The 21308-nt window shown below is 48.3% G+C and overlaps 1 protein-coding gene across 1 annotated transcript in view; it reads right to left on the reverse strand.

The window, feature by feature from the left end:
• CABLES1 (Cdk5 and Abl enzyme substrate 1) overlaps nucleotides 1–21308 on the reverse strand; it is a 111000-nt gene that overhangs the window by 41421 nt on the left and 48271 nt on the right. The window contains 1 exon segment of the mRNA XM_034996036.1: nucleotides 16429–16521. Coding sequence (XP_034851927.1) covers nucleotides 16429–16521 — 93 coding nt within the window.

Here is a 21308-nt window from a genome sequence, read left to right on the forward strand (position 1 = left end):
ACTGGGAAGGCAGGACCAGGGCTAACTGGTCATCCCACAGTGATTCATGTCAAGAGTGGTTAACAGGTCCCAGCCTCAAATATCAGCTGTGTTATCTCTGTATGACCTTGCACCTCTTACTAACTCTTCTGAGCCTCAGTTTCCTCAACCAAAAGGACAGGATAAAATTACTAACTAGCCTATAGGAATGCTGTGAAGAGTAAAAAAGTCTATACTGGGAAAGCCCTCAGAGCAATGCCTGGCAAATAATGACACTCAATAAATATTAACTAGTTTTACTGGGAACCGCCTTCTTGAGTTGAGGGAAGTTTTACCAGCATGGCTCCTGGATTCCGAACCTCTTCAGACCCCTGTGCTAAAATACGCAGGCCTGCTAAGACGTCAAAGGTATGCTCCAACAGCAGCTGAGGGACGACACACAGAGCTGTCTCTCCCCTCTCGAGGGACAGGCTTCTCTTCAGATACCACAGACCCAAACCCTGTCACTGCTGCAAGGACATGAGTGCCACATCCAGAGTGGGCCACTAAGGCCTCAACGGGCAAGAGCTAAATAAATCATAAGCACACCACCTTGTTAAACACCAGCCAGCCTCCTCGGGCTCTCAGGGCGACCAGCAGCAGATTTAGACACTGTAATGCCTGTGTACGTTTACTTACGCAGACATAGTAATAGTCAATGCAAAGGATCCATCAGATGCCCAATTCTAAATGCTTCAACTGATGAAAGCAAGTTAAGTGACATGCCAAAGGGGACACACTAGCAGGTGAGACCAGTCGGGGATCTGAAGCCATGCTCTTAAGCACCATGTGCCCTGATGCTTTGCCCTTCTCTAAGACTTACTAGAAGAGTCTGCCCCTGTGGGTTTGCCTGGGTATCCACGGACTTCCTGGACACCAAGCAGTCAGCCTTCATCCACATTCCCTAGAGTGGCTTTCCAGCCTGGCCTGCAGGTGACCAGGCTGGGAATGGGTGGGGCCAGAGGGTGACCCATCACAACCACCCTGACATCAGAGCTGCCGGTGCGTCATTCTCCTGCTCTGCTCAGCCTGAGCGCCTTCCCAGATGGAAGGACAGAGGTTCTCCAAATAAGCCCCACCAACCCCTGCCATCCACCCAGGAGAAAAGCCTGGAACTACTCATTCCTCGAGGCGCTCAACATCCAAGTCTCCTGCAACACAGAAGAAGGAATGTATCGAACAAACTCAAATGGCTTAGTGTTAAGTGCGTTTTCTTCATTACTTAGTGCTAACGTGTGCTTCCTTCCTACACACTGAATTTGTTTGGACATTTCCAATAGAACAAGAAGACGAGAGAACATAAATGCATGGGAAATTATTCTTTCCAAAGTTCCAACCACAACGTGCCTATTAGCAAATGGGCTGCACTGTTCTCTAAACGAGTGCTCATCTGTGTGGTCCTCACCATTTAGGTCGAGAAGAGGCTGACAGCCTGAGTCTCATTCAGAAAAACGTTATTCTACTGCACAGGTCAAGTTTAACAACTATGAATATGGAATGTTTCCCACCAATCCAGTAGGGCTAGTCCTTTTCCGGTTGGCCATTCTCAAGCAGCCAGAGCGGGGAGGAGATAAGAACACGGCATCTTTGGGTACTTCCCTTCCATTTCTGGGTGGAACCATCCTGTGGACTCCCACGTTATGCAGGGTTCAGAGGAGGAATCCAGAGCAGAGACCCGCCAGCAGTTCGACAGAGGTCTGTGGCTGTCAAGCCCTGGGGAGCTGGAAATAGCCAACAGAGCTCCCAAGAACACATCCAATGTGTTTCCCGAAGTAGCTCCAAATCCAGGAGGGGCTTCAGGCTTTAGCCAGAGCAGGCAAATATCAACAAGTGGCAAGCTCTTGCCTTCTGTCTCCTCCACGAGCAACTCTGAGCAGTGTGAACCTAAAGAGAAGCCCATCGTGACCAGCTGCTGTGTCCCAAACCTGGAGGATTCCTGTGAATTTGCAGCTTTCTTCTTTGTAAGTAATGGGGAAATATCCATCATCATGGTGACGCCCAAGAAAATCATATTCGTTTGCCTTCTTCAAGGGCTTCTGTATTTGTGAAAGAATTAAATCAGATGGTAGTTTTCAAGGACAGAAGACAGCCACATTCCATTTCCAGAGGACTTCGGAAACTGGCTACCTCCATGTGTTCCCCTCCAAACGCTGTAGTTATTTCTTGTATGCCCAAACTGCATGCAGAAAGCCCACATGATTTTCCCCTCTGTGACACTTAACACTTGACTTGGAGTCAAGGTGATCAGAAAGCATTACATAAAAGATTGTAACTTCAAAAGAGAAATTCCAGAGAGATAGGACTTTAAGGAATTAAAGATCACATTTCCATACAAACATCTGCCAGAGAAGGAAAAAACAACAACAGCAACAAAACAAAGGAAAAAGCTCCCAGGGCTGCAGCCCACATGCACAGAGCTGCTTCTGGATACACAATATTTTCCAAACCTCTCCAGGATGCATTAAGAGCACCATCTTTCTTCTTCACATAGCTTCAGTTCCTTGCTTAGAAAAGTGTTTCTGGTATGAGGCAACTAGGGCTTCCGGCCACAAAGCTTCCAAAGGCACACAGTGCCTTGGAGATACTGGAGTGTTCCAAATAGCCAGGAGATGCACAAGGGCCCCATGGTTGACAGAGCATCACGGACCAGTCATTAAATCTGCTCTCAACCCCTTAGTTAGTCCAGAGCCAGGCAAGATCTCATGCCATCCTGGACCCTCAAGTGTTCCCTCCAATGCTGAAAACTGGCTTTCTGTTCTATTTCCACAACCCTGGGGCATCTTTTTTGGCTGTGAGAAAGTTCAATCTCAAAGAAAATCACATTCGCAACAATGGTGGGTGAGCATGAACACAGCCCAGGGGTGTCCAGGAGTCTACGTTAGGTATTGGGCATGCATGTATATTGCATTCCCCAATTCTGTAGTTCATTCCCTACATGACCAGGAAGAAAGAAAAAACACACCTGCAAATGTTGGTGTCAGGGGTTGAATCGTGATCCCCAAAAAACCACGTTGAAGTCCGTGACATCTGTGAATGTGGCCAGAAATATGGTCTTTGCAGATGTAATCAAGTTGGGATGCATTCATACTGAATTAGGATGGGCCTCAGACCCAGTGGCTGGATTTCATAAAGACAGACATCTGGAGACCCCCAGACACACACACAGGAAAGGCTGTGTGACAACAGACGCAGGACTGGAGTAGCACAGCCAAGAGTCCGAGATGCCCGGGACTGCCAGCCACCCCAGAAGCTGGACTAGGTGACAGATGATCCTTCTCTAGAGCCTTCAGAAGGCACAAGGCCCTGCTGACACCCTGCCTGCTGACTTTTCGGCCTCCGGAGCAGTGAGCGCGCACACTTTTACTGTTTTAAGCCCGCTAGTCCCTGATGATTTGGAGGGAAGCCCTGGACAGTGAATCTAGCTAGCACTGGGTCACTTTGTTCCCATGGCTGTGCAGTGCCACACCCCTCCTGCGCAGGTCGGCCACGCACTCGTGCACAGTGGCCAGGGACGTGGAGAAACTAAAGCTGTTAAGATTGACGCCAGAAAACAAACGATTATTATGAAATCTCAGGACCAGAGCCTGCCGGGCCTTTCTCTTCCCAGCCCCCTCCCCCCACAACTGCTTCCTCCTCCCACGGTATTTTATTACAAGCTGCGGAGGGGGGCGGGGAGCCTTAACACCCCCCCCCTGCTTTCTGAAGGGCTGGCAATACATAGCAGATGAATGAAAATTAAAACAAAATCAAGATGTTCTTGTTTCCTCTATTTAAACTCTTATTAGCCCTGGGGGTGGGGGATGCTCTTCCTCTTAGGAACACTCACCCCTGCATGTGTGTAGTTGGGAGGAGGGCAAGAGCAGACCACCTGTGGACATTCTCAAGCCTGCTGCTCAAAAAGAGCTCTGTCCCTTGCATCCTGGAGTGGGATGAAGACAATCTCCCAATTCTGGGAGTGGGAGGAAGGAAGGAACCTGTGCAGAAGAGGGACTAGAAGCCTGAGCAAGAGGTAGGGCTGAGGCCCGGGGCAGGTGTTTGGAATCCAGGCTGGGTCCTAGCGGAGGAGTGGAATTCCAATGGGTGAGAACAGGGAACACAGAGCCCAGGATGAAGGGAGACATGACCGTCGCAGGGATGTGTCAGGCTCCCAGGCAGTCAGAGTGAGGGGAAGTGGGCGACACAGAGCTGGCCTGAGTTAGATGGGAGAAAGCATCTGAGTAGCCCACAAACACAAGATGGTGGTATTAGCATCAGTGGCTATGTTCGTCTACTTATCACGACTGCTCACACCACCCCCATGTTCACAGCCATCCCGGGACTGCCAACACCGCTACCACAGCCAAGCCAAGCCGCCGGCTTACGGGGGCCTACCTTACCCCACAGCGTAAGGAGTGGTGGAGGACCCCTGAGAAACAACTGTGTGTGATCTGCCTCTCCTCCCTCTCCCTTCACAAATACTTACTGAGCACTTACTCTGTGCCAGACCTTGGGGATGTGATGACGGATGACAAAGATGAGAGCTCCATCCTCACAAAGCTTGTGGTGGAGGGAGTGGCCTGACTGGGAAATAAGAGGTTGCTATCCATGGGACAGCTAACCTGGCCCGAGGAAGGCAAGGTGGGCTTCCTGGTGGAATTGACACCTAAGCTAAGCCCTGACGGATAAGGGGCAAGGAGAAGATAAGCTGGCATAGGGATTGCATGAGTCAAGGCTGAGAGGAAAAAGAGCAGAAGGCCTACTGGAGGAACTGAGTATGCAAGAAAACTCTGCTGACCTCACGTGCCTGATCCACCAGGGTCTCCACACCCCTCTGTGAGTCACTTTGACCAACACTCACAGCACGCTCAAAGCTCAGGCTTGGAGGCTGTTCACTAGAATACCCACACTGAGCTGTACACTTACTAAGAGTCACTTATGTCCATCCCCAACCTGTTTATACCAGTTATACTTGTTGCTCGTACTTGTTCGATATAGACTGCACAAACTGATGAAATGTGAAAGGAAAAAAGGAGAAATGCTACAAAGAAACACCAAATACTTAAAAAAAAAAAAAGTATTCAAATAAGTCACTAAAAAAGGGGGGATGCTAGAAAGACAACTTTCAAAGATTAGGAAAACACTGTGAAAATCCAATAGGATTTTGCACTTAAATTCTTGAGTCACTTTAATGACGTTCAATCTGGGGATGCCTGGCTGGCTCAGTGGAAAACGTGACTCTTTACCTTGGGATTAGGAGTTCGAGCCCCACGTTGGGTGTCAAGATTACTTAAAAAAAAAAAAAAATCTTGGGGCGCCTGGGTGGCTCAGTCGCTTAAGCGTCTGCCTTCGGCTCAGGTCATGGTCCCAGGGTCCTGGGATTGAGTCCCACATCGGGCTCCCTGCTCAGCGGGGAGCCGGCTTCTCCCTCTCCCACTCCCCCTGCTTGTGTTCCTGCTCTCACTATCTGTCAAATAAATAAATAAAATCTTAAAAAAAAAAAAAACCTTGGGGCTCTTGGGTCAGTCGGAAGAGCACAGGACCCCTGATCTCAGGGTCGTGAATTCAAGCCCCACGGTGGATGTAGAGATTACTTAAAAATAAAACCTTAAGGGGCGCCTGGGTGGCTCAGTCGTTAAGCATCTGCCTTCAGCTCAGGTCATGATACCAGGATCCTGGGATCGAGTCCCGCATCGGGCTCCCCGCTCAGCGGGAAGCCTGCTTCTCCCTCTCCCAGTCCCCCTTGTGTTCCCTCTCTCAATGTCTATCTAATAAGTAAATACAATCTTTAAAAAAAAAATCTTAAAAAATACATAAAATAAAATAAAAATCTTAAAAAAAAATTTTTTAAGTAAATAAAATCTTAATAAATAAAATAAAGAAGCCCAATCTGGACATGGCAGCAATAGGTGGGAATAATGATGTGTGGTTTTGATGCCAGAGACAGAGTCCGATCCACGGTCCAAAATGCAAAGAAAAGGCTTGGCATCAAAAAAACGTGCTTAATGGATGATCACCAATATGCCTTAAGATAAGGCAGTGTTTAAGCTACACATGTAATTTCTGTGGAGATTTCTTCCATGGATCACTGAACTCTCCTCATAATCACACACTTACTATAAATAATCCTGCAGAGCTGGATGGTCTTTTGGCGATCGAAGATCAGGAGAAACTGGTGAGGTTGCAGGTGTGCTCCTGAAAGGCCCCCTGAGCTGGGGAGAGAGTGAGTCCTGGGGCTCAGGAAGCCCCGGAGTGGTTGGTGACGGTGACAGTGACCAAAGCTGTGGCTAGATGAGCTCCCCAAGACAGGGCAGGCATTGGAGCTCCTGACAGTCGTGTCAGCAAGAAAGGGAGCACGTCTGCGGGGGCTGCCGTAACAAGGGACCGCCTGCAAATGGCTTACACACAGGAACTGCTTATCTGTTGGTCCGGGAGGCCAGAAGTCTGAGCCCACGGCATCCACAGGGCCATGCTCCCTCTGACGAAGGCACTAGGGAAGGGTCTGCTCTGGGACTCTCTCCCAGCTCCCGGTAACCCCTCGGCAGGTGGCAACATAACACCAACCTTCACATGGCCACATGGCATTCTCTCGGCACGTAGGTCTGTCTCCAAATTTCCCCCTTTTAACAAGGACGCCAGGCAGATTAGATTAGGGGCCCACCTGGCCCCAGTACAATCTCAACTAATTACATCGGCAATGACTCTATAGCCAAAGAAGATCCCATTCTGAAGTACCGGGGTTGGGACTCAGCAAAAGAATCTGGGGGGTGGGGGTACACAAACCAGCCAGGAAAGGGGAAATAGGAGGAAAACAAGCTGAGGGTGAGGTTAGGAAGTCTAACCTTGAGCCATGGAGCCCTCTGGTACCTGCTCTTGTGCGCCTCCAGGACAGGACCGGTCGTGGTGTCCTGAGCCCTGGCCCCCAGCCCGAAGCCATCTGCACGGTGGTTTTCTCCTCTGACTGCTGTGTACCACTGGTGGGGACCACGATCTGGTCTCTCCCGGGCTCCCAGGCCCTCTCACCAAGCAGAGAATGGAAGCAGAACCACCCAGAGAAGGTTCTAACTCCCAATCCCTACCTCTGTGACTCATTTTATTTCCTGTAAATCAAACTGGCTCAAAAGCAGCAACAAGTGCTTGCACGCCTCAAATACATCTGCACACGTGAAGCACTGAAAATCATCTCTCTAAAGCTCGGTGCAGAGTCCCAGCATAAAGGCACGGATGGTAAAAGCTAGCCTGATGGCGTTGGCCCCGAGGTACCTGCATCCCCGGCGGACGGTCTACGTGTTCAGCTCCTCCCGCCGCTCACAGCACCAGGGAAGGCGCGAAGGAAAGCCGCTAGGTCGGTACACGGAGGGCAATCCTGAGGGCCATTTGGGGTCGGGAGTCCAAGCAAGGCCTGGGGATGGTGGAAGGCTTCTTCAGTCTGTCCACTCACCATCCCCCAGGCCTGAGGTTTCGCTGACAGCTGCTTACAGACACAGGTGGGTACAAATAAAGATGCTTCCCTGCCAGCCTGCGCTACTGGGGGATGGCGGGCTCCAGCCTTCGAACACGAACAAAAGCTCCTCAATGGCAAAAGCATGCTTGGGAGGGGCAGATGTTGCATAGCGCCTCACAGAAGATGCTCGACATCCATCAGATCAGATGCATTCATTTCAGGAGAGAAAAGGCGAATGACATTTTTCTTCTTTCGAGAAGGTTGGTCCAGAAAATAACTAGAAGTTTTATCATTATTTTTTTTTGAGACGTGCCATTTCCTCCAACTCGTTTTTCAAACTAAACTAGGCTGACAGATTGGGATTGATGAGATCACAGGCAAGGTCTTAATTTAGTTATTACCCATCCCATGCTTTCCCTCCAAAATTTTCAGTATAAAAAGAAAAGGCTACAACTTGACTTCAGTTACCATACTTTTCCCACTTGACTTTGGGAAACAGATAAAGGGAGCAAAAATCTTTCATATCTTTTCCTTCCTGCTGAGTCCACACTTTAAAGAGGCAACACTCGGGCGCCTGGGTGGCTCAGTTGGTTAAGTGACTGCCTTCAGCTCAGGTCCTGATCCTGGAGTCCCTGGATCGAGTCCCGCATCGGGCTCCCTGCTCGGCAGGGAGTCTGCTTCTCCCTCTGACCCTCCCCCTCTCGTGCTCTCTCTCTCAAATAAATAAAATCTTAAAAAAAAAAAAAAAAAAAGAGGCGACACTCTAGAGCTCACTTCTTTGTGTCCACCCCATCTCAAACCCTTTTAAACCTCTTTGAAAATTCCTCCCAAAGGATGAGACAGCCCAGTCACTGCAAAGAACAATTCTCTGCCTGTTCAGAGTGAAACGATTCTCAAAGCGGACCCAGGGGGTGGGCGCTTCCAGTGTACTTGGCAGCCATCACCTGGGGACCGTGCAGATGTCTGAAAACCAGTGCCAAATGATGCCCACCAGCCGCGTGCCTGAGGGTGTCACCCACTTACAATGAGGGCTCTTGCCTCCTATCATTCTCAAAGACAAATGTTTGAGGCTCAGGAACGGGAAGCAGCAAGAAAAAAGGTCCTTTCCTAATAGGACCATGATGGTCACTAGACATAAATGCCCTGAAAGGTCACTAGGTCACCTGCGTGTCTCCAGTCTTCATTCTCAGAAGCTCCACCTTCCGTTCTGATGGCCCCGTTCCACCGGGCCAGCAATCGGCTCTCCACTGGCACTCGCTGGCCTGGCAATGCTGGTCATCTGCAAGGGTGTATCTTATCCCCGAGGACCAAGATCTGTCATCACTTTTGTTGAACCTCTCTTCCCCAGCAGACAGTGGGGCTCTTGATACGGATGCAGATTAGAGTGAGCAGTGACTGGCTTTTCTCTAAGCGGCCCATAGCTCCCACATGCCAACCACCCTCCTCACAGGATATTCAGGGGCCTTGTTCCAGATGCTCTAGCACGGGATCACTGGTCATCTCTCCTTCGTGACAGAGGGTTTGCTCATACATTTGTAATAGTTTTTTGAAGACTTCAAGTCATTTTTAAACCCCACCATCAAAACAAACTCACTTTTAAAAGACAATGAGCAATACACACATCCGCTAATTTTCTCTAAGGATAAGGTTACCAAAAAAGTCCTGCAATGCTTGCCCTTGATTTTTGGCTAGCCGGAGTGCTCCTGTTCAAATGCAAGCCAGACCACACTGGTCTTCTGCTTGGCACCCTCCACGGCTCTCACTGGGCTCACGATAAAGACAGACCTCATCACAATCCATCCTCCAGAACTTCTCCTGTCTCCCTCTCTCTTCTCCTCCCATGCCAGCTCTCCTACGGTTCCTCAGGCATACCCCTCAGCCACGTTCCAGCCTGAGTGACTCTGCGGCTGCTGACCACCCCCCCCGCCAATGCCCTTCCCTGCTGGAACAGCACAGAGCTAGCTCCCTCAATCACCTCCTTCAGACCTCTGCCTTAAAGTCTCCCCACTGGGGTGCCTGGGTGGCTCAGTCTGTGAAGCAACCAACCCTTGATCTCAGCTCAGGTCATCTCAGGATCATGAGTTCAAACCCTGCACTGGGCTCCGTGCTGGGTGTGGAGCCTACTTAAAAAAAAAAGTCTCCCCATCAGTGAGGCCTTGCCCCTCGCCCCCGCCTCCTCAGTGAGCCTGTTAAGTCCTTGAAGCAGGATCTTTGTCACTTTGTTTATAGAAATATGCCATCACTTCAAACGGTCCCAGCACAGGGCAGGCGCCAGTCCCTGCAGAGGTACCACTCCACATTCCATGTAGTTACGGAACTACTTTATCGTGCACCTTCTGTCTGGATGCACATGTCTCCTTCCCCAGAAATGGCTTTTTATATACAGGCAGTTCAATGAAATGGACTCTGGCTGTTCCCATTCACCACGTGTCATCCATCCTCCACAGCGAAGGGGCTTGGAAAATCCTGGGCCACTGCAGTGAGGCTATGCCAATACAAATCCAGTGTTCTAAAACACGACACTCACGCTGATCGCAACAGGGCAGACGGGACTGACCCTGGCTGGGTGTGAGAGTGATGCATTTCCCTCCTTGGGACAAGCCACGTTGGCTCACTCTAGAGTTACAACACACTGCTAGGCTCTCTGGAAAACACTGTCCATCTAAATTCCAAGATACGTTTCACATGAACTTCTGAAGAGCCTTTATCCCGAACTGTAAATGATCATCGACCTCCATTACATTTGTGCCTGAGTTTAACCTCCCTGAGCTGGGCCTAGCATCTCCAGCTGCTGGGGAACTGAGGCACGTGGTCATCATCTGTAACACATTCCCCTCCTCCCCCTGCCTTTGGTCTCCCGCACAGCCCACAGTGAGGCTTGCTGGCTTTGGCTCTGCAGACGAGGCAACACGCTCAGGAGAATATGGCATGCGATGCTCCTTTGAGCCCCGTTCAGGCGGACTGTGGTCGCTGCCTGCAGGTGCTCCAGCTTCACAATCCCCCAGAGACCGCTGGGCTGGGTGATAATAAGGAACAGTCTTAACATTTTGCCAAGATCAAGAAATGTCAGGTCTATGGCAGTCCGCTAATTTACTAACCTAGTTATTCCACCAGTACGGAGATGACGTTAACCTAACGTGACTCCTTCTCAGTGAAGTCACGTTGACGGCTAGCAACCTCCACTCTTTCTGAAAGCACGCGAACCATCTGTTTAACAGTCCTCTCCAGAGCTCTGCCAGCAACCCGCCTGAGGCATGCTTGCTAGCCTATGATGGTCAGAGCTCACCCTCTGCTACCACCTTGGTCTCTTTTTGACTTCTTTAAGGCAACATCTGCCTGGCATTCGACTTAAAACTTCTTTTATTCTCAGTGACATTTTAAAGATCATTTGTTGTTTCTAAGTTCTTCCCATTCCCTGGGATCTAGGCCCCAAAGACTAGCACTCACTTCAAAATGTAAGGCCTCTCTCCATTGCCTTATTCCACAAGAAGTGGTATCTATTTACTGAACGCTGTGGGTGCCCAGCACGTTGCCTGGGTTAGAGTCGCCATCTCACAGTTGCGCATGTTGAAGAAGTGAAAACAAGGCCGGCGGCTGGCATCTGCTCTGTCCTTGTACCACCGACCCCAAGAAGTTTACCATCCCTTCCCCACTCCGCTTCTGAATGTGGTTTTAAAAGCCCCATGGCTATTGCTGGCATTTTATTTGATTGTGGCAAAATACATCTAGAACAGAAAACCGACCATTTAACCGTTTTTCGGTGTAGATTCACTGTCCTTAAGTACATGCACAACCCTGTGCAATCATCACCTTGCTCCCAGAACTTTTCCATTACCCCAAACAGAAACTCTGTCCCCCCTTCAACCAGTCCCTGGCAACTGCTTATCCACCACTGTCTCTATAGATTTACCTATCCTGGTTATTTTGTATGAATGGAATCGTATACTATGTAACCTTTTGTGTCTGGCCTCTTTCAGTCAGCATGATGTTTTCAGGGTTCACACATACTGTAGCATGTTATCAGGACTTCACTCCTTAATTATGGCTGAATAATATTCCTTTGTACGGGTACACTGTATTTTGTTTATCCACTCATCTGCTGATGGGACACTTGGTTTGTTTCTACCTTTTGGCTATCTGTTCGAATTCCTCTTTTCGATTCTTTTAGGTATATACCTGGTGGTGGAATTGCTGGGTTATAGGATAATTGTATGTTTAACTTTTTGAGGAACTGCCGAACTGCTTTCCATACTGGCTGCACCATTTTACATTCCCAACAGCCATGTACGAGGGTGCCAATTTTTCTTTCATCAATCTTTACTTCACTCTGGACCTTAGGGCTACTCAAACTATTCTTACAAGTTTACTTAAGCCATTCTTTTATTAGTCTTTGGCCTTTAGCTAATGGATTTTAAAAAGCAGAATTCAGTAGTTTTCTCCAAATCCACCATGACCTGCTGTCTGATAATATTTGGACTTTTACCTCCCACCTTTCCCTTTGATTACGAGAGCGAACTTTGCAATCTGATGCCTGGATCTGGATCCCACCCCCCACTCTCCAGCTATGTGCTCCAGCTTCCTCCTTTGTTAACTGGGATGGCGAGTGTTTTCGTTTCCTATGGCTGCGGTAACAAATTACCACAAAGTCAGTGGCTTAAAACAACAGAGTTATTATCTTATAACTCTGGTGGTCAGAACTCTGACTCTCTCGTGGGTCTCGTGGGGCTATCATCGAGGGGTTAGAGCTGGTTCCCACTGAAGGCTCGAAGAAAGAATCTGTTTTCTTGCCTCTTCCAGCTTCTAGGGGAAGCCACAGTCGTTGGCTCATGTCCCCTTTCACCATCTTCAAAGCCAGCAATGGCGAGTTGAGTCTTTCTCACACCCTATCACTCTGACGCTCTCCTGCCTCCCTCTTCCACCTTTAAGAACCCCAATGATTACCTGGGCAAACCCAGATAATCCAGGATAATTCTATTTCCAGGGCAACTGGTCAGTGACCTCAACTCCATCTGCAACCTCAACTCCCCCACGCCACGTGACCTAACATATTCACAGGTCCCAGGGATACGACATGGACGTCTCTGGGGGGCATCATTTTACCCAATACAATAATAGCAATACTTTCCTCTCAAGGTTGTTTCTAAATTCTTTCCCTTCCTCAAGATATATAGTTCTGAAGACTGAAAGCCACTTAAAAGATCTCTCTACTCACTTACCCACAAATACCCACTGAGTTAATGAAACAAAGCATATAAAGTACTTAGAGCGTGGTACCCAGTAAGCACTCAATAAATGTTACCCATTATCACTTCATGATCCATGTATTTTATAATCCCTTTTGGCCATGTGGCTGCAGCCACAAGAATCCACTTCATAGTCTGAACGTTCTGAGATCTGTCTTCCTAAAACCCAGCCAAGCACTGCTGCCTTTCACAACCATCAAGTCCAACACAACTTCCCCATCACCAACCTGTGTTGTGTTTGTGTTACAACAGAAGTGGAACCGGAGGGGCGCCTGGGTGGCTCAGTTGGTTAAGCGACTGCCTTCGGCTCAGGTCATGATCCTGGAGTCCCTGGATCGAGTCCCGCATCGGGCTCCCTGCTCGGCAGGGAGTCTGCTTCTCCCTCTGACCCTCCTCCCTCTCATGCTCTCTGTCTCTCATTCTCTCTGTCTCAAATAAATAAATAAAATCTTTAAAAAAAAAAAGAAGTGGAACCGGAGCATGGCGGCTCCCCTCATCACGTCCCCTGTGAGGAGATAAAGCACCACGCAGGGCTGGTCAAGAACTCATGATACCATCTGGTCCCAACGGTAGAGCCGAAGCTTCCATCACTGGGTCTCTAACCTGTGTCCAGGCCGCAGCCTTCAGCCCCACCTGGCTCAAGGGTCTGCAACATGACCCCGAAACACGCTGAGCTTGGTGCTCTGAACTTTATCCCACACAGAGCCTTCCAGCAGGTCCCCAAGGCCAGCTGCACAGAATTCACTGATTTTGAAGAAGGTGAAGATAGGTTTTCCTTCAAGAAGATTCCATCCTCCATCAGAACCACACCTTTTATTTAAGGTGCTCACCTCTACTTCAGACGTCGTTGAGATTCCTCTAATGTCACAGAGAGAAGTGGGAGAACACGAAGCTAGCCGGGACCCCAATGTTTGTTTCTAAGCCACTACCCCGACATTGCTGATCATTACGTCCACTTGAGTTTAATGCAAGTATTGTCTTTTATCACATTTGGTTCTCAGTTTTTATGATTTCTCTCCTTCCTGTCTTAAACCATTTTTCATATTCACAGGTTGGGCACTAAGGCCCAGAACAGATGCTCCCCTCTCCTGGTGTCAGCTGCACTAGTCCTTGCTGAGCCTGGAGCCCCAACCCCCTTCCATGTTGGTGCCAGTGACACACACTCAGCAGGCCTGGGGACGGAGTAGCCTCTACTCTGAGGTCTTCAGGTCCAGAGCAGCAAGTGGGCGCCGGGTCCGGCCTGCAGTCTTGAGAGTCTGGTGTGTGCTAGTCGGAGATCACACGGACACTTGGGAGCTGGCATAGCCGTGAGTGGGAACCCCTGCGGGACTGGGCCTGGGGACTCTGCGGACCCCTTCTCAGTCTCCTTCCCCGGGTACAAGAGGCAGGATACCGGTACTCAGGGCATTCCATTTTCAGTCCAGACCTTCAAGCCCTTTAATGAGCCTTCGCTGTAAAGCCTCATTCCTTCCCAACCCCGGCAGGCAAACCCAAGCTCGATCCTCGCTGCAAGAACGCACCTTCTGGTGTGGTGCCGTGCACGTACCTCAGTATACCCAAAATGGCAGAATCGGAGACCCCTGCCCATGCACCTGCCCCTCCCTTCCGAGAGCACCACCAGGATCCCTCCTCCCCACCGCTGCTGGACTAGAGCTCATCCACGCGCCTCTCTATGAGGACAATTTCATGCCCGCTGCCCAGCTATGATGGGGGCAATTCTTCCCTTTCTCAAAAGGCTGGGTCACATCCTCCCATTCATTGGCTCTTGACCACAATTTCCTTCTGTCAACTCAGAAACCGTATTTTCTTCCTGGTGTCCTCTCAAGTTCTTTCATCTATCTAAGGACAATCCAGCCTTGCCAATAACCCGAGGAAGAAAGGAGAGCACCTCTCACCTGGGCAGAGACAACTGACTGTGGCACAGCCCACAGCCTGTGGTTCCCAGAGCAGCGTTTAGCAAGCTTTCCTGCCCTAAATTCCAGTTCTCAGATCTTCAGATAAGCTAATAATCCTTCCTGGCTCCCTCTGAAAATTCCCCAGCAAAACTGCAAGCCACTGCATGCTTTCTGGACTGTTTACGCTGTTCCTGGGTCAAGGGTGTGCTGGGGAGGCCGGCTCTGTCCTGTACGCCGGCAATCCCATCGGCCCAAATGTCTTAGTAGCTACATCCTCTCACTCCCGCACCAGGCCAGGTGCCCAGCTGCCTCTGCATCCTCCACAGCATCAGCACCACCAGAGGTGGGGAAGCCCACTAATCTGGCCCACTTCTTTGGCTGTCTTGATTTGATTTGGGAATTAAAGGCTATTGATGTTTATTTTATGGTTAAGGAGATTATGACAAGAACACAAATGTAAATAAACGATGAGTAATTATAGTAAAAATGGCATGAGTGAGGTTTCAGTTCAGTAAGAGCCTCAAAAGAAAAATAAAACAGGGTGGTTCAGGGAATAAGGCACAATAACTGTGAGAGTGAGACTAAGTGAGAGAAATTCAGATTCTCTTTAACAGATGACAGCTGGGTACATTTTAACCAAAAACTCTGTATTTAAAATAGGAATATACACCGACTACACAAACCCTCGTTAATGAGGGAGCTCAGTTCTGCTATTCTGAAACCACTCAAAAGCTGTAAAATTATGTTCTTTATTTCAATCGGTTTAAAACATAGGTATTAACTTCAAGAAAACAAGTCTTTAAAAATTGTAATCATTAGTGTTATCTTTCGGGTCGTAGAGCGTTATTTTATACCAGATTATAGACAGGTACGCTGGGCCTCAGTCAGTCCATGCGTCTAACTCAAGACTTTTGAGCAATTTTCATTTGATATGGATTAGCAATTATCAGTGGGGGCTATATGGGCTTCTGTAAATCCGGAGGCACTAAAACAAAATGGTCTTTGTGGAAGGACCTCTGCTCTGGGGTGGTGTCTCTGACTCTCCCGCTAATGGGAAACCACTCAGCAGGTCACAGGTCAGTAGGGAGGAGCCATCACTAAAGGGTACAGAGCATCAGGGACCCTGAGAGGTCTTGGAGCTCTGTTCCTGTGCTGCCGTCAGGCTGCCGTGAATAGACTCATTAGCCCTTCAGACAGAAGCATGCCCATGACAAGGACCGATCTATTCGTCGCCAGGAGTTTTAATATCAGGGTTACACAAATTTCAATCACGGTCATTTTCATTTAATAGCACTTTCCAAAAGAGCAATGGAAGAGCGGGAGAAACACGTGTTCCAGATGTCAGTAGGCCCAGGAGTCCGAATCGGCGCCCAAAAACCACCTGCTGGCAAAGCTACCATCCTGCTCTCCTGAAGAGTCATCAAAGCTAGCACCAAAACCAAGTTCAGGCACACACTGGTGGGGTATTTATGGACCAGAGCATACAGCCTTAGTGAAAAAAAGGAAGTAACATGCAACAAAGCAGAAAAAGAAAAAAAAAAAAATGCTTTTCTGTTTGGTTTTCTACAAAAATGTATTTGAGTGCTATTAAATAGTCCATTTGTAGTCAGCCTGAAAACCTCACCGAATATTTGGCCGCTATTGGGAGCATCATTTTCTATAGACTTCTCTGGGTGATTCTAGTGGGAGTGGGATGGAAACTGTCTGTTTGGGAAGGTTCTGTGAGGTTCTGCTGTCAGCAGCGTGGGCTTCTCTGGCCAGACCAACGGTCCCCTCCTCCCATCATCACTGCCCCCCCCCCCCCCGCCCCCGCAGGGAGGCTGGCGGGGCAGTTCTCGCTATAGTCTGATACCTGCCGTTCCTGGTATCGTGCTGCCGCATGTTCTTGATAAAATGAATCTTCTTAAAGTTCTTTGGTCTGGGCGAACCTGAGAGAGTTCGACATCTGAAAAATAAAGTCATTTCAAAAACACGGTCAGTTGCCCACAGGACAGCTGAGACATCTCCACACAAAGACAGGAAGGAAGACCAGACAAATGGTTTGAATCACCCCGAGGATAATGAGGACAATACGGCTGGAAGGGAGGAAGCTTTAAAAAAAAAAAACCCAACGAAAGACAACTTCCTTGATAATCCTGATAATCATTTATATGGGTCTCTGGAAAGCCAGCTAATGAAAACTATTGTCCTCACAGTTACAATAACATAACCTACATGGATTCCAAAGACATTATTCTTTCTTGTCATCTTAAAAAGAATCCTCCTGTATCAACACCGGTAACGGGAACAGAAAACTGTAAATTTAAAGAATTTACAGGGGGAAGAAAAACACTGGAAAATTTAGTTTAAAGGCAATGCCAGATCATTTTTCTTCCATAGCAGGACTCTGGCCTGAACCACCTGGACAGCTGCTTCAGTGCTTAACTTGACTACGCCTGGAAGTCACGGCTTTACTTGGAACGAGCCGCTGTTTTCTTTCTTTCCTTTTTTCCCCAAGATACATTTTTAAATGAACATTTGTTGAACGGACTGGGATTCAAATTACTTTTTTCCTGGAATATATGACACTGCTTGCCCTACAGGACTAACAGAACACACCACAGGCTAGAAAGATCTTGTCTGTATTTTTTTCCAAGTTACCTGGCAAATTCTAAAGTTATACAACTGCAACAGTAAGAAAAAGGGCAAGAAAAAAAAATCAACAAATAAAGAGTCTGAAGTTTGGTCTTGTCTTGAGAAAGGGAGCTGTGATGTCTCTGGGTTTTTGCTACCAATTTTTTTGTCTACTTAAACCTTTCTGACCATTGGCGCCAAGGACTGGCTCCTGCCATGGGGTGTGGGTACTTAGGACCTTAAGTTTCGAAGAGGGAGCTTTGGAACAGCAGTGCCTGGCTTCCCAAAGCCACACTGAGCTCTGGGGTAGGGCCACCACCCGAGTTCAGTCAGTTCTGAAGTTTGAGGCTTCTGGTAAGATTAACAAGATGACCCAACAAGGAGGTACAGCTGAGGGCAGGTGGGCCGTGGGGGCATGCTGGGGTACAGGACTGGGAAACGGGCAAGGTCACAGACCTGCACAGCGATTCCAAGGGCCCAGCTCAAGGGAAACTGGGTGAAGTCCCTGGCCCAGACGTCAGGTGTATGTTCCCTCAAGCCCCCTTACCCATCCTCTAATAAAGACCCAGTTTTCCGAGAAGCCATTCCCTGGGAGTGCTAAGAATGAATTTTTTTTTTCTCCCTACTCGGAAAAAAAAAAACATACTGAAGTGAATGAGTGCGGCCTAAAGCAAAGACCTGGTATCAGGTATCTGGCAGCTTTCATGGGGAAAACGGGGCTCCCCAGTCCTTGGGTCTAGAGGAGGGAAAGCCCCCCTTCATGTCCACCACATCAGGGCAGGGTCCATGGACCATGCAGAACCCATGTGGCCCTGTAAGACACTTCACAGCAGCAACCACAGTCCTCCCTGCCTCTAGCCCCAAACTCACCAACTCTGCCCTATCACTAGTAATATTTCAGATCCCTCGGGCCTTGTTGTGAGGATTAAATGTAATGACATATACAAGAGATTCATAAACTGTCAAGTGACACACTCAAATACAAGCATTCACATTCATACACGTGTATATACATGTAAATATTTGTATACAAATCTCAGTATTGTGATTATTAACAGACCATTAGCTACAAAGCATGCATATTTTGTTATTATTTGCTTCCTATATTCTTAAAATTGTAGCTGTCACCAAGGGTCCTGAATTCTTGGTTTTAGAATCTTTTAAAGACCTTTATTTAGTCAATGTTTCCTGTGGCCTTCAGGCAGGGTTTGAAGAGACAGCACCCATCAATCCCCCTTCCCACTCCAAGCTTCCAAACTCAGATTTAGCCTTACCGAGGTTCAAGGGCATGGAGCCTCACTCTGCCTTCTTGGGGCAGCTCTCTGGAAGCAGACCCAGGACCCCAAACTGCCTCAGTTCTACCTCCAAAATGACTGAGTCTGCAGGCCACCCAAGGTCCCCAAATGTCTCTCACAAACAATGCAGAAGGTTCTAGAGACAGGTAGCCACTGGAGAGAAGAGAATCTCTGAAAGCATAAGGCTATGCTTCCACTGGTTTCTGGTTAGGGCCAAGTGTCCAAAAGTGTCCTCACACCCTTACCCTGCTTCCCCTCAAACAGCAGAGCTTCCTGAGCCAGCCAGCCAGAGGACAGTGGGCCAAGAGCTGGACTGTGATGGGTTAGTAGGTACTCCTGCCCCCAGCAGCCCGAAGCTGGTACAGATCCCAGCCCAGAGGAGGGAAGACCTGAGTTTCTCTCTGCCTCCCGTGCTGTTACCCTTCAGGTTTGAGCACAAACATTCCCCGGCCTTCTGCTAGAACTGGAAGTCGGCAAAAGGGCCACAGGGGATTGTTGGCACTCACAGGGGGAGGAGGAGGTACCGGTAATCACCGAACGGTGCAGCAGCCAACACCCATCAACCCAGACAGGCCCGAAAACAGAGGCAGGTGGAGATGGCTGGCACATTCGCCACCACCAAACTGAGGATTTTCTGGACACCTCGTAGCAACGTCCCGGCTCCTTAATACTAGGACACCAGGTCACCACCGGGCAGGTGGACAACTCCTTAGTCTAAAGGCTCTCATTATGAATGCTTAACTCCTGGAGTTCTAGGCAGGTGCAGGACACTAACTTACTAGCAAACTGTGATGTGCAAGAGAAACATGAGACTTTAAAAAAGAATGTATCAGCACCCAATTATAAGGGCATATGCTACTAATCTAGCCCCTCCTTTAGCAAGTTGTTTGTTGTCTTGCATTTTTTAAAGCAATCAACTAAACCACCAGGGAATCTAAGAAATGTTTTAAAAGAGAACTGTGGCACTGGCAACCATTGCCAAGGAAACTGGAAGACAGAGCACTCAGCTTGTGACAGGTTAAGCAAAGAACGAATTAATTTCAGTATCCATTTAAAAACATACATCTTAAGTAATGCAAAATTAAATTAGGATAGAATTAAATTAAAAACTAATTTAATGAAAGATTAGCTCTTTCTTGTTAGCACTGATTACAGCATACACTTAATTATGCAAAAGGTTTTTAATAGATGCTTTGCAGCCATTTGTTCAATGTGCTGAGTTTAAAAACAAGCTGGGCTAATAGCCTTCCGTCCCCACAGTTCCCAAAACACTTCAGTATCATTACTGGTACATTCATTTCACAAAATTGGGAGCTGGAAAGGACCTCAGAGAGCAGTCAATTTGCCCTCCCATTTTACAGATGGGAAAACTGAGGCCCCAGAGAAGCTAAATAAAATGTCTAAGGCCATGTAACCAGTTAGTAGAAGAATCAAACCAAGAATTCAGGCCTCCAGACTCCCAAATGAATATCCCTTCTGCTATGCCATGCTAATTTTATTTCCTAGGAATAAGTACATTTCTAAGTTAGTTAGTTGTTACTTTTAATTCTATTATAGTTCCATACAGCGTTACATTAGTTTCAAGTGTACAATATGGTCATTCAACAATTCTGTACATCACCCAGTGCTCATCCTTTCTAAGTAAATATTAAAACTTTTTTTTTTTAAAAGTCTATTAGGGAAAATAAAGCCTTCCCAAACTGCCCAGATTCCCTTGGTTTCAGTCTTGTTTTTTAAATTTTTTATTTACAGAAGATTTGTTGGAAATTAAGTATAGTATTCTGTAAGTAAGAGTTGGATAAGTTATAACTAAGGCAGATAAGCCCTTTTTACTGTGCTCATCTGTAGTATCGGGCGACTGAAGGGTAGAGAGCAGAGGATCAGCCTGGGTGGATTCTGGGAGGAGGGTACAGAGGTGACCATGCGGCACGTGACCAGGCACACAGCAGGTAGCTCCTCCTCGCCCTTCTCCTCCCCACCCCCCTTTAGCCACCTGAATCCCTGAGGACAGAGTAACATATTTTTTACCTGGTTTTCCTTGACTCACAGCTACCACACTGCTTTAACTGACGCCTCTCACAGTCTCTCAAACACCAGGAGCTTTTTAGTCCTATTCATTGATTTCCCCATTTGTGGCAAGAGTGACCTTACCTGCTCCAATGCCAAAGCCGCTCAAAGCCACCTGAGAACATTTTTCCTCCACTTTCGAGGATAACTCTGGACTCCAGCCAGCTCCCTAAGTGGACTTTTTGTGCAGCTTTTTGTAGGACTACCAAAGAAACAGCCTTCTCCCAATATTTAATAGCAAGGGATAGAAGAACACCCGCACCTAAGCCACATTAATCACACAGCCACACGCCATTCACCCTAAGATGGTCCCAGGGATTACGTACGTTTTCAAAAAGACTTCAAAAGTGGAAATCGGACTGGTTGGCCCTGACTTTGTCTTTGGAATGACATCAGCTGCAAGACTCAGTCACCCAATATTCTCGATCAGATCCGCCGCCTATGCTCCACCTTCCATCCAGATGGTCTGTGGACAGGACTAACCTGGGAGTAAAGCCCAAGGTGGGGAATGGGCGGGCTCCAGTGGGAGAGAAGCCTCGGTCCACAGCAGCACTCTCTTAAGCTCAAAAGAGGAGCCCACACTCCCGAGTCCTGGCCAGCGGCCACAGCACGAGGTGCGCAGACGTGGATACCGGAAGCTGGTCGAGCCAATGGGAGCGTACGTTTTCCCGCGGGCCTCCCTTGGCGCAACCCGCGCGCATGCCCTGTGAAGCCACGGCGCATGCCCTGTGAAGCCACGGCGCATGCCCTGTGAAGC

The sequence above is a fragment of the Mirounga leonina genome, unplaced genomic scaffold (genome assembly GCF_011800145.1).
Source record: "Mirounga leonina isolate KUSES-001 unplaced genomic scaffold, KU_Mleo_1.0 Mir_93, whole genome shotgun sequence".
Classification (NCBI taxonomy): domain Eukaryota; kingdom Metazoa; phylum Chordata; class Mammalia; order Carnivora; family Phocidae; genus Mirounga; species Mirounga leonina.